At 46.3% G+C, this 16,317-nt stretch overlaps 2 protein-coding genes across 2 annotated transcripts; one reads left to right on the top strand and one right to left on the bottom strand.

Moving 5' to 3' along the window:
- On the bottom strand, positions 1 to 812 carry map1lc3cl (microtubule-associated protein 1 light chain 3 gamma, like). The gene is made up of 4 exons (XM_070962881.1): positions 755 to 812; positions 584 to 639; positions 358 to 464; positions 1 to 190 (listed from the first exon to the last, which is right to left on the bottom strand). The coding sequence occupies exons 1-4, from the start codon at positions 810 to 812 to the stop codon at positions 1 to 3; spliced, it is 411 nt and encodes a 136-aa protein (XP_070818982.1).
- Positions 813 to 3,686: 2,874 nt separating this feature from the next.
- LOC139331273 (uncharacterized) lies at positions 3,687 to 16,280 on the top strand. The gene is made up of 4 exons (XM_070962678.1): positions 3,687 to 4,347; positions 11,004 to 11,223; positions 12,182 to 12,514; positions 12,726 to 16,280. Exons 1-4 carry the CDS (start codon positions 4,078 to 4,080, stop codon positions 15,242 to 15,244), a joined length of 3,342 nt encoding a protein of 1,113 aa, XP_070818779.1. The 5' UTR covers positions 3,687 to 4,077; the 3' UTR covers positions 15,245 to 16,280.
- Positions 16,281 to 16,317: the final 37 nt, after the last annotated feature.

Here is a 16,317-nt window from a genome sequence, read left to right as displayed (position 1 = left end):
TCAGCAGGGCGGCCTGGCCTGTGGCTGAGGTGCCCCGAACACCTCCTGTGAGGCGTAGGTGATGTAGAGGAAGCCGTCAGTGTCGCTGTGGTGGGAATAAACCTCCCCCATGCTGGAAGACATGCAGGACATGCTCTTCTCTGCCACCAGGAGGAACAGAGCCTGGGTGGAGTCCAAGGCAATCTTATTCCTAGCAGAAAGAAAGACAGGAGACAGATGGAGCGGTGGATACAACAATGGCGGATCTGACAGCTTGGGGGAGACAGTGGAGAGAAGGGAGGGTGGTGTTGAGAAGAAAAAGACTTGAAAAATCAAAAAGCGAGTAGAAGCTGTGAGAAAGTGTCACTAATCTTTTACCTGAGCAGGCACATGAACTGACCCAAGGTGAGCTCGAAGGGAACCAGGAACTTAGTTTTGTCCAATAAGGGGAGGGTCTTTTCACGGATGTAACGTTCAACGATCACCTGAACGCAAAAACACATTTGGGATCAGCTGCTAGAGCAATCACATCCAGTATACACAAAGAAAACTGGTGATGAAATGCATGTTATTTGGACAATACCAGAATGGAAAGGCAACTCACAGGCAGTTTGTTGGGGAATTTAGACCGGATGCTGCACACCTCATCTTTTCTTGTTTCTAAAAACAAAATAGAGCACACTACTTTATACACTCTTAAAACCAGCATCCACACATCAGTTTGTTAATGCAGCTGGATGAAGCGGCCAAAGAATCAAATAAGAAGGTGACTTGCCAAGGCATTTCCTCTGCTTGAAGGGCATCATCTCCATGGATTTCTCAAAAGGAGCCATGTTTGTCTGTTGCTCGGGGCGGTTTGCAGAGACCAGCGACGATGGAGGCGGTGCGGCTGATGGCGCCGGCGTGGCGGTCTTGCCCGGGCTGACGGTGAAGTCCCCTCGGGTGGAAGTCAGCAAACCCCAATGGACTCCTCTGACTGCCGCTGTTTTATAGGAGACAGAGCCGGGAGGAGTCCAAATATGTGACACCAGCAAACAAAGACACACTCCTCGGCCTGGTGGGCAGTGTGTGCGTGTGTTTGTGCGTGTGTGTGGATGCAGGGGGGCATCTGTGAGTGTGTGTGTGGGTCAAAGCAGATTCACACAGACTGGTTATCTCACAGGGCATTCTCACATCTACTTGTGATTTTGGTGCTGCTGTCACATCCACACGCAGGGGTCCAAACATGCAGAGAGGAGTGGAATGAGGGCAGCCCACCATGTGAAGAGCAACACAAACAACACATGACTGTAATGATTCAGACTGTCACACCGACCAAAACCTGGTGCCATCGGGAGGTTTGACACACATACACATTTCGCTAAGTCCTGACCTTTGACCTCACTGTCTGACCGCCTTGCTGGCCACATGACAGCTGTTCGTCGTGACCCACATGTTGCACTCTTGTCGCAGCATGGATCAATAGTAGCAGTGATGTGGAGGTTTCAGTACTTATTGGCGCAGCGTCTCCAGTCTGTCTCTGTGCTACAGAAGGCCGTCCAGTGAGCACTGATCTTTCACAGAGGACAGTTTGACATGTCACGAATTTAGCTGCCTCAGTTTACAGTGGCATCATGGCTTACTGGGACACTTGAATGCAACACAGCCATCGTTAGTGTTATTAGTGACAGCTGAGCTGTTTCTGCTCTGATGGTTTAAGTGCAGCAGTGGTATATTTATGTTTTCTCTTTTCTGGCCACTAAATGGGCAGTGATTGAATTAAGTAAGTAAATTTACTCAAGTACTGCACTACAATTTGGAGGTACTGCTAAATTACTTTAGTAATTTCATTTTCCTTTATATTTCAGAAACACTGAAGTTTTCCCTCTTGGTGTTATTACTTGTTATACTCACAGATTCTGATTAATGATATAAAATAGAATCAACTAATAAATGTTGATGTAATGTTATAGATTAATGTAAAACTGTATTGATCCCGAGGGGGGAAATTCAGTTTTAACAGAGTATTTCTACACTGTGGTATACTTTGACTTAAGAAAAAGGTCTGAGTGCTTCTTCCACTTCTGGGAGTGGGCAAACTCTAACTGCTGATAAGGATCATGTGATATGGTCAAAAGCTTCAGAGCAGCTGCTAAATGGACCTTGAGATTATTTTGTCCACTGGGACAAAAACTGGTTGAAAAGTTAAAGTTTTTCAGACATCTCTACATATAACTGTCATTTTGTTCAGTTTTACCATGTGCCATGTTAGAGTACATACACTCAGTTGCCAGTTTATTAGGTACACCTGTTAAAATTAAAGGAGTCTGATACAACAGTGCTGCAATAAACCCTCCCTGTATGAAAGGAAACATTCAGTTTTTGTTGTAATGTGTTGGTTCAGCGATGCTTTCGGAGGCTGCAGGTTGAATTGTACTGCACCAGAGTGCTGTGATTCTCATATTTTGTCCTCTGCACTGTCAGTAAACTGGCATCTGAGAGGCCTTTTAATTAAAGTCAGATAGTATCTGACTTTAACTAAAGGTCAGATATTATGTACACATTATGTAGAAACATAATGAGGGACAGATGCTGTGGGCGTAGATCGCCCTCTGCTGGCTACAAGGCGGCACTAGAGCAAAGTGCGCTGCACCTGTCAAACACAACTGGCATATCACTCATATTAGTTTTTTTGTTGTTGTTGTTTTCTGCTTCATTATAAACAAATCTAGTTGATAAAACCTGAATAATGCTTCTTTATATCCATAAATGGTATATGATCTGTATGAAGTACATTTAAAAGAATTGCCATCAAGTTTGTATCCACCAGAATAACAGAAATCTCTAATGTAGCCGACAAATTTGATCTTATGATGAGACCTTAAACCATTAGTTTGAGAATCTGATTGTTCTGACATCACAGAGAGATGGCTGTATTCACCTGATAGAGGGCTCCAGGCAAAAGTTGTGCTCCTATTGCTCCCCTGCCGACCCAGCCTGCCACCCTCTGTACAGTGTGCATGTTATCTTTTGCCTCCACGTGGCCATAAAAGTCTTGTGCACACAGCAGACCGCACACAAAACCAAATAGTGCTCCTGCTCTGGAATAATTCACACCCCGTGTTTACCAGTTGCCAGTTTGTGCCAACTTTATTTGGGATCGTGCACCATGATGATAAGGTCTGAAACTAGATTCTGACACCAGTCCCTTGTGAAAGACTGAGACACGTGACGGAGGAAGTAACGATATGCATTTGTGATGCAAATGGATCTTTTTTGTCATAAGAAAAGCACAGTTCTACGGCTCAAGTGAGCCAGTAAGGCAGCATGCACAATACCAGGACCCTGAAACAGAAGCTGCTAAATGGAATTCAGCCATTATTAATCTGACTATTTTGAGGCCTCTGGGGGATACTCCTACTCCTGCAGCCTACAATGAAACCGCTGGTTATTACAATGTATTCTAGCGCTGATGTCACTTTATATCCTCACCAGCTCTATGGGAACACTGTAGGAATGTGACTATTTGTCCTCTCACGTCTTGTGAGGCTCAAGTTGGACAGTCGGGGGATTTTCTTTTTTCACCACGCGTCCGTTCGAAAAACTTCTCTGACCAATCGGCGTGCAGCGTTGGTGCAGAGGCTCCTCCTCTGCCTGCCTGCTCCCACATGTAACGTTATCAGCCTCCGTCCGTCTGTTGCATTGTCTCATTGGGGACGCAGCGTACGGAGCACGGCACCATGGTAACTGCGCTGGACCGGGAAGCTTAGGGGTGACATGAAAAAAAGGGACGTTGTCAACAGGAAATTAAGCCTGGATTAATATGAGACGCGGCTCGTTGGTGTTCCTTCATTGTACCGGTGGATTCATTATTTCTAGTCTTGTCCCAGTCCGCAGGGCTGCGTGAGGCTGTAGGCTGCATGGCACGTTAGATGGTGAGGATTATATTTTCCTTTTTGTGTTAATTCAAGCGGCTGTTATGTTGCCATCGCTCGTCCGGACCCGTGTTGCGCTACCTGGAGCAGGAGCTTAGCCCGTTCATTCCTCTCATCCACTGCGCGGCGACTGAGCGGTGGTCAGCGGTGCGCCCCCGTTCCGCCCGCCGGCACCCCGACGAGGATGGCCGCCCGCCGCGGCTGCGTGAACTCGCTCTGGTCGGGCACCGAGCGCGTCCGCATCGGAGAGCGCCTCAAAGCGACGCTGGCCGGGGTGCTGGAGCTGGAGGTGCTCAGGTGCAAACACCTGGAGATGGTGGACGCCGCTCTGGAGGACCGAGTCTCGGCTGCGCCCAACGACGTGGAGCCACGGGCGGCGGAGGAGGGGAGCGGAACCCCGGATAGCGCCGCCTCGGATGGCGAACATGGCTCTGCGACATCCCGTAGGCAACAGGTCAGTCAGCCCAGATCTCTACATGACGAGATTATTAAATATGGATGCGGGGATGATGGTGATCTGCCAACAAGCCAGTCCCTCTGCGGCTCAGTAGACAGATTTTATCGCTGCCTTGCGGCGCATGGCTGTGCCGAGAGCTGAACACCCAACTGAGTGAGATGGTGCCAGAGACCATCCAAGCATGCAGCCCTATCATTTTACACAGCAGCAGTGTGTGTCTGTGTGTGTCTGTGTATGTGTGTGAGGCCGTCACATGGAGCAGCAGAGGTCAGGGTACCAGGACCAGCTCCTGTCTGGCTGGCTCTGTGCCCTACCTCAAGGTTACAAAGGAGGATGTGGTGGGATACAGGCGCTAAAATCAGGTGCAAGCAAGCCAGTAACCACACACTGCTGCATTTCTTGGCTCCGGCCGTGAGCTCATCAGCTGTAAAGGTCACTTTGGCACCCAGTTTGCATTCAGATCACTCTGACCACAACATGAAGGTACTGTAGACTCCATCCGTCCATCATCCAGTCATGAGCCGAAGGTGCAGTCTTGATCTTTTATTGTGAAACGCTCCAGTGGAGTGTGACAGAAAGGTTAGGATGTGCATCTCTTCACACACACCCACATACAGTATACAGTAACCCATTTCCCTACTGCGCCCTGAAATGCATACGCAGGTCTTTCTGTGTTGAGAATGTGGGTTGACATGTAATACAGGAGGACAGGATCTGAACAGGTCCCATACTGAGGCCTGAATACTGAGGCTGCAGGTGGTCTGCTCTCTGATTCCTGAACATGAACTAAATTTGAACCTGTGAAGGCATTAAGATTTCGAGTATGTTGAAAAGGAGAGGATAAAAGTGACTGTGAGTGCATCCAGCAATATTTTATGATTAGAAACGGGGGACGTATAAATTAATTAATCTAAAACAGGCATTGGCAAGAGAATACTGAATCTTCAGAGCAGCAGGAAGGACTGGAGCTGGAAAATTAGTCAATTGGAGGATCAGCGGAAACATAATTGGCAACTATATATAAGGAATGAATTGTTTAAGTCATTTTTTAAGCAAAATTGTCAGATGTTCCCTCGTTACAGCTTCTTAAATGGGAGGATTCGCTGCTTTTCTTGTCTTTTGTGTCAGTAAACTGACTGTATTTCGATTTTGGACTGTGGGTTGGAAAAGAGAAGCAATTTGAAGGTGTCATCCTGGACACTGTGAAACTGTGATGAATATTTGTTCAACATATTTTCCAAAAAAGACGATTATTCCAGAAAATAATGTTTAGTTTCAGCTTTAGGAAATACCACAAACCATTTTTGCTATTATAGGGTACCAATTTCAACAATAATTGCACTTTTCCACCACATCGACAGCCTTTTTGAGTGAAATGATCCTCTTTCCAGCAGTGAAATTGCTCTTAAAGACCAAAACATCATCAGCAAATGCATGACTGATGTTTTTCCATGGACCTAAACTTTAAGGGGATTGCAGAGCCGTGCATGTTCTGTTCTAAGTCAGTCTGGCTTTGATTATCTCAATCATTTTCAGATTTGACAAACAAGTGACACGACAGGTTCATGTTGTGTTCAGGGCCTGCTGGTGCTGGGGAGTTTTTCACCTCAGACCCTGAATGATTCGGCCTCGTCTGCATTGACAGCTTTAAATTGTTATTCTGAGAAAGTAACAGATTCATCCCCAGCCGCTTTGCACAGAGTGTTATTACACTGTGAACGTGTGTGCCTGATACTAATGAGTTGTGTTAGTCAGCAGCCTGCGGTGCATTAATACATGTTCCTAAATCAGGCCACAGCTGAGGTCACATTTTGCAGAACGGTGTATTTATTCAATAAAATGGTATTAAATCAAAGGAGGAAGAGAACAAATCTACGTAATGAAACCTGTTTTTATCAGTGCGGGGACAGAGATTGCGGTCCCATCTGAGCGAGGGCATCTGCATGGAAGTGCGGCTCACAATGCGCTGCCTTGCTCACCGCCCACCTCCCAACATCTCCTCTGTATTTTCCCCCTGTGGTGCCGTGATATCCTGTGGAGGGGCCGGGCGCCATTGCTCATTCTCACCTCTGAAGGGAGCTGCCAGTGTAGCAGAGCAGCCTGGCTACCTGCCCTCTGCCTGGGCCGACCTCCGCCAACACACACAAACACACACACACACGAAACATTTGCATAAATGGAGACAAATTGTTGTTCTTGTTGTCGCAAAAGTGGCCATAATACCGCAGCAGCTGGAGAGGGAACAAAGAGGGGGGAGTGGATGGAGCGCCTGCTGTTTATTTACTACCACAGAGGTGGAGAAGTTATACGCTTACTGCCAAGGTTTCGTCCCCAAACACATTATATCCTTTTTACCTGAAATTCATTGCTCTTTGCTTTGAGGAACACAGACTGGTCTGCTTTTAAAAATATAACTATTTTGTCAACCGAGGATTAGATGACTCACAACATAATGCGCTCTACTTTAACACCAGCTTTGTTTTTTTCTTTTGGAATTAAACTCTTGAAATGTGATTCACCTTTTTCTCTTTAATAGCAGAGAGGGGGCAGAATGTATCGCTGTCTAAGTCCATGTATGGCATGCCGGGATTATTATGGCTGTACGGTGTCATCTGTGATGAAACAATGCAATTTAAAATGAATCTCTTCATCTTTGCAGCTGTGTGATATGTTTGTGAAGCACGCGGGGATTTGAAAAAAGGCTAAACTGATGCTTCTTCAGTACTGCTCGTGAAAAGAAAACATGTTTAATTTGCACAAATATGTTTCAGGAGCATAAATAATTCAGGTCTGGGCATGCAAATACAACCAGCTTTGATTTCCAAATTAAGTATTCTGTATTGTGTAAACTAGAAGAAAACTTTGAGTTCTCAGCATGTAACATTTGAGTCTTTTCACACTTATCAGCAACCCTCCACAAAGGGTGTCAAGGCCAAACTGGCGAAATACTGATTGTCGCCATTCAGTGTTCAAAAATAAAATTTGTCCTCGCTGAAGAGAGCACACAGAGGACAGAAAGTGGGAGAAGTAGAAATTATGCGGTGGAGCCTCCTTTACTTCATATACAGCAGAGCTGCAGCAATCAGTCGAATTCATCTTTCCAGGAACAAAATGCCCCAAACTCACAGGTTTTAGTTGATAAAGTGTGAAAATGTGTTCCCCTTTTTTGCTTTAAGAGGATAGTAAAGGGAATATCTTTAAGTTTTGGGTCATTGGTTGGACAAAACAAAGCATTTCATGACCAAATGACTAAGATTAAATGATTGTGAAAATCCCCCTCACACGAATGGATCATAAAAAGAAGTATGTGTAGTGTAGTAACATACAGTATGTGTGTCTACAGTACCATCTGCAGTCCTCTCTTACTGAAGGCAGCCTGTCTTGAAATTAGGTTTAGCATTGGAAAGCATCATCTTACATAGAGAGCCATTACTCTGACGTGTGGAGTGAGACAGCTTTTGTCTCTGGTTCTTGGCCTCAGGATCCTTCTGAGCTCACCGTCAAAAAAATGCTGATACTTTCACGCTCAATGAAAGATTTACCTGAATGTTTCAGAAAAGCTGGAGCACACGGCTCCGCTCGCTGGTGAAGATGAAGATGCACGGCGTGGGCTGTCTTTAAATTTCAATACCGCATTAATAATGCATGAAACAATAAATACTGCGCCGAGCAAGTACTTCTCACCAAACACTCGCTCCTTCCTTCACTGTTCGACCAAGTTATTCTGCCTCTACATGGCAACCGCTGCAATTTGTCTTGCTGTAATGACATAATGCACTTATTAAGAAGAGGTGTGTTGCTTGCGCAGCTGCAATCACTGTAGCATTATCGTCCCATCGACCTCAGACATTGTGTCCATGTTATTTCAGAGGGGCTGCTCCCACTCATCAAGGAGTATCATATTACAGAGCTCTGGGCATACCCCCACCCACTTGTCTGTCAGCCTCCTATGATTTGATCACGCACTGGTCTGTGTGTAACATTATACCCTGTTGTGTGCAATGCATTGTGTGCTAACATGGCAAACTTAAGTTGAGGCTCTCACAGATGCAGAAGCGCGCTTGCAGTGAGTGGGATTTTACAGGCAACAGAGCACACATGCGAGCGGGAGTCACAACAATTCTGGGCTGTGTGCGTTCAGGCTGAGGATGAGTTGAATATTTCGCCGGGCCTGTTGTGCTGCTGTGGTTCTGTGTGGGAGGAGAGGCGAGCGAGAGTTAGAGAGCGAGCAGCTGTAGCTATGGTGAGTACGGGGCGGCTGGCTCGGAGGATATTACAGAAGTGTGGGAGGGTGGGGAGGGTGTGGGGGAGGTGGGGGTCCTTCAAGATGCCCTTCTCTCTCACCCGGCAACCGCTCGCCCCCTCCCCGCCTCACCCTCCCTTCGCTGCCTTCAGTGACTCACTCTCCTGTTTCTCAGTCCCTGTCTCTTTTTTGGTCCCTCTCACTCTCTCGTTTCGTGGTCACCCACTCAGCCACGACTCACTTCAGATTCACTGGAGGAGAGGAAAAGAAAAACGGGGGACAGGAGTGAGTGGCGGCTCCTGATCTCTCAGAAGAAGAGGGGAGATAAGCCTAAGACGGGTCAAAGTCCGTAACTCTTGCTCCTTCTCCTTCCTCCCCTCTTCCCTTCTGCCGCTCTGGCTGCTCTTTGTTACGTCATCTGTCTTCTCCCATTATCTTCTCAATCCCTCCCCTCCTGTCGCCCCAGCAGTGAGTCACTACCTGTATTGTTTCCTCAGTAACAAGAGGATTGATCAGTGCCACTCACAGCGTGTCTGTTGTCTGGGCTCGATCAGTCTAATGCAGGGGCTCCTCTTGGCTGCTGTCCTGGAGGGGTGGGTTGGGGATTTGGAGAATAATTACAGGCGGGGGTTACTCCACCAAGCCCTCACTAATCTAGGAAATGGAGGCACTTTACTTACTTGCTGGGGCGATTGTTATTGTTGCTCTTGTGTGTGGGGCCTCATTCCAGTAAGCAGTGTGACGTCATCGGAGTGTGTTTCTGGTAAAGTATATCATGGAGGTGCAGCACTACATGTCTGTTCACAAGGGTCTAACTGTGTCTCGAGACAGGCAGTGCCAAGGAGCTGCGTTGCATTACCCATGTACAATTTTGAGGTGCACGTACTTTAAGTATTTCTAGTTGACGCAATTCTTCAGATTCTAATTTTACATAGAAAACATAAATAAATGTAATACAATAAATGATTAAAGATTAAACCAGTGGTTCCGACGCTTGTTGTCTTGCAGTGAAACAGTGTCTGGTCGGGGTCTCTGGTTGTGTTTCAGATCTCATTTCCCCTCTAAACGTCTCACTTTTCATCTAAATAACTGTTTCATCACGTATGAGATCTAATAATGTCATATGTAATAATATACCGCTCACAGGAGACATTTGTCTGCAGAGCAAGTATTTTTATTTTGATACTTTAAGTGCATTTAGGTGATAACACTTCTGTGTATTTAATTTTTCAATTTTCATTTTCTCTTATTTAAGGCCTCCATAAAGCGCTGGGCAATAAATCAATATAACTGCTTAATGACCTCCGGTGGGATCATATAGTGATCATAGAGTCTTTTGCTACTGTCTACAAATTTCTATTATCCAAGTGGATGATTCAGAATAATAAAAAGAGAAGATGATATTAATGTTAGGAAGGAAACAGCATACAGGACATTATTACACTACACTGTCAGCAGGTCTGGTCTCCTGTCTCGTGTATGACAGTGGACACCATCCAGTGTTCCTTCCTGACGCTGGAAACAGTGGTTTGCTCATGCTGAGGTCCACTGACATCATGTCCTGAGCAGGAGGAATGGCTCAGTTGTCATGGAGATGGTTTAGTTTGCCATCATGAAACTTGATTATGTAATTTTGGTCACGTGGTAAGAAGTAGTTTTATATGGGGGGAGAGCAATCACTGCCTCTGTTCAAATAAGGTGTCTGATGGCTTTCATGTGGGGTTTTCTTTACTTTTTTCGTATAATGAGACATATTGATATTAGAAAATATATACTTAGGATTATTTCCATAGTTTAATATTGTCTGGCAGTACCTCCATCAACATTTAGGATGATTAGTACCCACAATACTAGCCGCCTGTCAGTAATGGCAGCTAGAAAACGTGCAGGTTAACCCTGCAGAAGTACAGCTGGAAACAGAACGAGAACAGTGTTACCCTTTTGTTGACAGCGCAGTCGTAGTGTGACGATATGATCGTATCATGTTTTCATTGTAGTAAGAAAAATCTATAGTCCACAGCAATGATTCAAAGTGTAATGAAAAACTAATTAAATGAGTTTTTGCAGTTTTTGTTTGACGTGAGGTTTTGCGTGAGGTAAACTCTGGAATGTTTGTTGCAGCAAACATAAATTTGAATATTTTGTGACAGATAGACAGATGTGACATATTGATCGTCATAAAAAAACGTGTTAATATCATCATATTGAGTTCATGTCATCTAAGCCATATCTTAAATGCTGTCTTGGTTAGAGAACTTGTGCCACTGAAAATGTTAAACATTTCCTGACTTATATGTTTCTTGTAATTTGGAGTCACAGAGTTTAGAGATTTTGGTCATAGATATTGTAGTATCTGCATTTGTCAGTATATTGCTCAGGTCTAAGCTGTCACTCGTTTTGTTTTTTTCAGGCTTCGTCTCCCTCAGATATCGTGGTATTGCCCTGTCAGAGCAGCCCAGAGGACTGTGGCAGTAGCACAGGGGATGGGACAGCCCACTCCTCATCTGGCAGGGGGAGTAACTCACGCTGGTCTACTCTGTCCTGGGATGCCCCCTCTGACCTGCTGTCTCCCCCAACACCGGAACCCAGTGGTACGATCCATTTGGACAGTGACTCCAGACCTAGTTCAGGTAAACACACACACCTAAGCACTGGACAGTGTGTTCAGTGGCCCACTGCACCGACCTGAACAATGACCAACAGTGTTTCACCTTCTGATATAACTACAGCTCACCTTTTGTAAGAGAAGTCCCCTTAAACATTAACAGTACTCTTTTCACTTTTGTTTACTTGCGCTGTGTGACTTGGCACTAACTCATTCATTTCTCTCTGTCAACTTTTCAGCCTTTGTTGCCAAAGTCTTATTCACCCTTGTTGTATAACTGTGGTCTCTTCGTCTCTACACCCAACTCAGACATTCCTCTCCCTGCTGTGTTCTCATGCACGCCTTCTTTTATACAGTTCTTTTACTTAGCAAGTAATTCAACTCAAACCTAAAAACTTTTAGGTTTTGAAGTTAGCCTAACCTTTAATTCTTCCAAATCTGACATTTTAATTAAGATTTTGGTGTTATTTTTAGAGCGAGGTGTTGGGGTTTTACACTGCAGTACCTACGTGTTTCGTGTCAAACGTTGGATCAACGCTGGAATTTGTTAATGAAGTCTGAGTTTCTGTAGTTAGTGGTCTTTTACTGACTTTACTCACCACCCATTTCTCTTTATATGCTGTATATCCAAACTACACTAATCTGTTGCGACAGAAAACAAGAATTACTGGATGTTTTGTTTTTCTTGTCGCCATTTTAAAATTAAATTTAACATTATTTGTGAAGTCCACAGAAAAATAAAAAAAAACCCCAACAAGTCAGTAACAACAAAATATAGGAGTAGGCCAAACAATATGTACAATCTTTAATTTAGAGAATTAATAATATAGATGAAATAACAGGCAGTGTATTGTGTAGGTCAAGGTTCTCTGTGGCCCTATTTCCTTGCCTACATCATGAGTGCTGTTGGATATTATAATTGTTGGATATTGTTACTTAGATGTTAACATAAGACACAATTTCTTTTCTTTTCTCTTGTTCAGGTTTCTATTCAGTGAGTGGGAGCTCTCTCTCGGACTCTTGCTACTCTGTGTCCAGTGATGCTGCTCAGGGAGGATCAGTGGCACCGGCCAGACCCCTGAAGCTGTGGGAGCAAGTTCCTCCATCTGCTGAAAACACTGACATCCTGTGGTCAGAAGGTGCAGTGCAGCAGCCACAACAGCAGCAGCAGCAGCAGCAGCAGCACCACCACCACCACCACCACCACCACCACCACAACGACCAGCAGCAGCAACAGCAGCAGCAGCAGCAGCAGCAGCCTGCATTGCAGAGCAGACCTGAAGATGGTGAACCAACAGAAGGGACGCCAGTCTCAGGTGAGCTGGTGCAGACAGTACATCCATGTCATGTAAATCCATCCCAGTAAATATGAATTTGCACCATTTGGCTCAAAAAAGGTCAACTGAAGACGGCTCAAAGTTGTGTTCTGGCTACAAACATCAGTGGAGATGATAAATAAATATTTAGGTAATGATAATCCAAAATTTAAATTTTGTCTGAAATTCTTCTTTTCCTGTCTCTTTACAGTCCAAAGTGACCTTGAAGCAACTGGTCTGAGCTTTCTGTCTGAACTCTGCTCAGGACATAGTGACTCCCTGATTTCCACCCTCCTCCCATTTCTCGATCCCACCTTCTCTTCCTCTGCCACCTCCCTCCATCCAAAACCCCAGCTGGACCCTCGCTACTGTACAGACCTGGTGTCCCGTCGGACCAAAGAGGTGTACCCCTACCCCAGCCCTCTGCACGCCGTTGCCCTCCAGAGCCCCCTCTTCACCTCTCAGAGCCAGGAGCAATCAGCCTCTCCGAGCCCTGAAGGACCCCTTGATGAACCACAAGAGTCCAGCACTGATCCAGTTCTGCCTCTCCAGTCTCAGCAGCCCCCTGCCTTGGCTTCCTTCACCCATCTGGAGCAGTACATCTCTCGCCTGGCTCGTCAGTACCACAGTCGGGTAACCTCGTCCACCTCCGATCTCACTTCAGCTGCCACCCCTGGTCCAGTCATGCACAGAGGCCTTTGTACTCCTGGCAAAAGTCACGGTTCAACCCAGTCCCTTTCTGCCTTTGAGAGCCGCAGTGCACTCAGCATCACTCCCTGCAAGTCGCTGCTAGGAAACTCTGCCAGAGTCAGCCTCAGCACTGGAAAAAAAGCCACGAGGAATTCAATCAACCTGGGTAACCTTCCTTCAGCAACCGGAGAGGACTTGAACATAAATCTGCATCTCAACCTCAACTTGAACCTGACTCCTGGTTTAAACTCCAGCCGGGGTCTGGATGACAATCCCAAAAATGGCAGTTGTGGAGCTTTGAGGAGCGACTTTGCTGCAGCTTCCACAGCCTCTGCTACATCACTCTCCTCTGCTACACCCACCCCAGCACTTAGGACTCGCCCTCGCATTTCAACATGTCCAAGCAGCCTGAGCCACCGCAGTTCCCTGGAGGTCACCTCAGGGTCTGGATCCAGTCCTGGATTTGGGTCATCTGCCTTCTGTCGCTCATTAGACTGGAGTAGCAGTGCTCCACCTGAGACTGGACCATCAGTGTTTGGTACAAATTCTGGATCAGCCCCTGGGTCTCAGCGCAGCAGCTTGATCCAAGAGTCCAGCTCCAGTCCCATGCTAAGTGAAGACTCCCCCATGGTGGAGGAGATCTCCCGCCTCTCTGGCCTCTCCAGGGCTGTTGTGGTTGGACTAATGGAACAAGGTGTGGAGCTGGATATTGACTGCTTCCAAACTGACTCTGCAGGCGAGGTGAAGGGTCACAGTAAAACTCACCTGACAGCCCAGGCTGATCAGTCACATGACTATACTAGACTGACAGACCTGAATCCCCAGAGACCAATACAGCTGTCCCTCAGTGTCACCCATTCTCCACAGTCTCAGGCCAGCCTCACCCCTCCCCTCTCACACTCCAGCAGTCCCATACACCCGTATCAGTCCATCCATGTTCCCTCTCCCCACTACTCTTCACACTGCCACTACCAGCATATCCCTCCCTCATCCGAGCTTCCTTCTTCCACAGCTTCCTCCCCAGCCTCCCGCCCCACCCCCCGGGGCCGCTCCCCTCCCCGGCCTCTCCAGCCATCCCCTCTGGGTGCCACCCCGCTCTCTGTTTTCCGACGGGATGCGCCCTTCCAGTGCTCCCTGCCTCGCACCAATACGAGGAGCTCTCCTTTGGAGCATGGCGGTATCCAACCAAGGGGTGGATCTCTTCGGCAGAGTGGGGCAGGAAACGGGGGTAGCGGTGGTTGGAGGAGGGTGGAGGGGGAGGGGCTTTACAGAGGAAAGCATGCCTCACACAAGTTGATCAGGGCAGCCACAGTAAGCAGCTATGCCAAGAGAGAGGACTATAGCTCCGTTTGGGGTGACGAGCAGGACCGATCAGCGGCACAGACACCCAGGAAGACCTCCAACAAACTCTGGAGGGGCTTTGAGGGACGCTTCAGGGGCAAAGAGTCCGAAAGCGAAAGGGAGGAGATGGACAGAGCTGAGTATGGCTATGGTTGGAGAAGGAACAGCATCGGAAGCTGGAGGAGGGAGCATCGAAGGTTGAAGGCTTCATCTAGCAGCAATGACAAGAGGCCAAAAGTAGAGAACTCCCCCATCTTCTCAAAGAAAAGGAGCAAGGAAGAAGGGGAGAGACGCAGCTCCAGCCTTAGGCTTTCCCGGAGGGCTTTGTTCAGGAGTGAGTCCCAAGGCCTGCTGGTGCCTCGTAACCACAGCGACGAGCCCACGAAGCGGGCACACTGGGTGTCCTCGTTAGACGTGGGGCAAGGTGGCATGTATATCAGCAAAGAGGAAGGGGTCAGACTGCTGAGCGCAAAGGAGGAAGACAAACGCCTGTCCTCCACCGCCAGCCTCTTCAACCTCTCTCGTTCTCAGAGCCTGGAGGGCAGCTGCCATTCCCTCTCCCCTCTCTCCTCCCCTTCCTTTTCTCCATCTCCTCCACGGATGCCCCTCCAGCGCTCTCGATCACTGAGGGACCTGGGGAGGAGAGTGTTTGGCTCCATGAGGTCCCTGAGTCTCAAACGGAAGCCACCCAAGAAGTGACACTTGTACAATAAATGAACATCACAGTAACTACATCTTTCAAGTGTTATGTTCAAAACAATAGTGATGGTTGGTATTATATTTCACGCTCAAGGATGTGCCATCATTTTTAATTTTCAAGCTTCAAAGATGTACGATTGATGAGGCAGACACACTGGTTTATATTACTGGCCATGAGATATCTGCCATTCCTTTCATCCACCACCAATATAGTGGAAGATCCTCTCAGGCACATAAAGCCTGTAAAAACCTAACTATTAATTTTGTTTCTGATTTCTTTCATTCTAGTAATGTTTTTCAAAACTTTTAAAGACATTACAACTTTTCTTAGCCTCCCAAAAACTACAAAATGTGAAATTGCTCCAAACAGGATCTGCAGCATAATCAAGAGTGCTTTGTAGCCAAACGATTGCACTGTGTGTCCCAAAGACTTTCCTCACTGACAATGTATTGATGCAAACTGTGCACCCTGCAGTAGCAAGCGAGTGCTACAGGATGCAGCATGGCCCAGCAGAGAAATGTCAGTGAAGAAAACAGGTGACAGCTGAGTAATTCCTTTTAGAAACTGCGAAGAATTACAAACCTTTTTGAAAACGTTTAGTGAGGGTTTTTTGACATCTCAACAGAAGCACTGTTCTGGGTACTTTTGTGGCTGAAAAGTAGCTTCATTTAAAGATATTGAATATGAGCTCATAATATTGGCTATTAGCAGCTTCATTTTTTCATTGGTTGAATCCTCCTGTAACCATTAGTATGAATGTGTATGTGTACACTCCCCGTCTGCATGCTGCTCTGTGACTTGTTCAGTAATTATAGCTATTGTGAGAATGTGATATTTCTCTTTTATGGGCAATACTGCCTCTGAAGTACAATCATATTGGCCAGATAATGACCAAAACCAGGCAAATACTCTTTAACTTGATATTGTGCTCAGGATTTTCAGATAAATATTGAACGATTAAAATATTGGTGAGTTATTTGAGACAAAATGTGGCTTCTCATGGCTTACGATTAATAAAAGAAACTTATAACTAGACATGTACTGTGCGTGAAATACTTATTGTACGATCGTT

This window comes from Chaetodon trifascialis, chromosome 5 (genome assembly GCF_039877785.1).
Source record: "Chaetodon trifascialis isolate fChaTrf1 chromosome 5, fChaTrf1.hap1, whole genome shotgun sequence".
Taxonomy (NCBI): Eukaryota; Metazoa; Chordata; class Actinopteri; order Chaetodontiformes; family Chaetodontidae; genus Chaetodon; species Chaetodon trifascialis.
The sequence above is the reverse complement of the archived record's forward strand: the minus strand, read 5'-3'. Positions and strand labels throughout refer to the sequence as shown.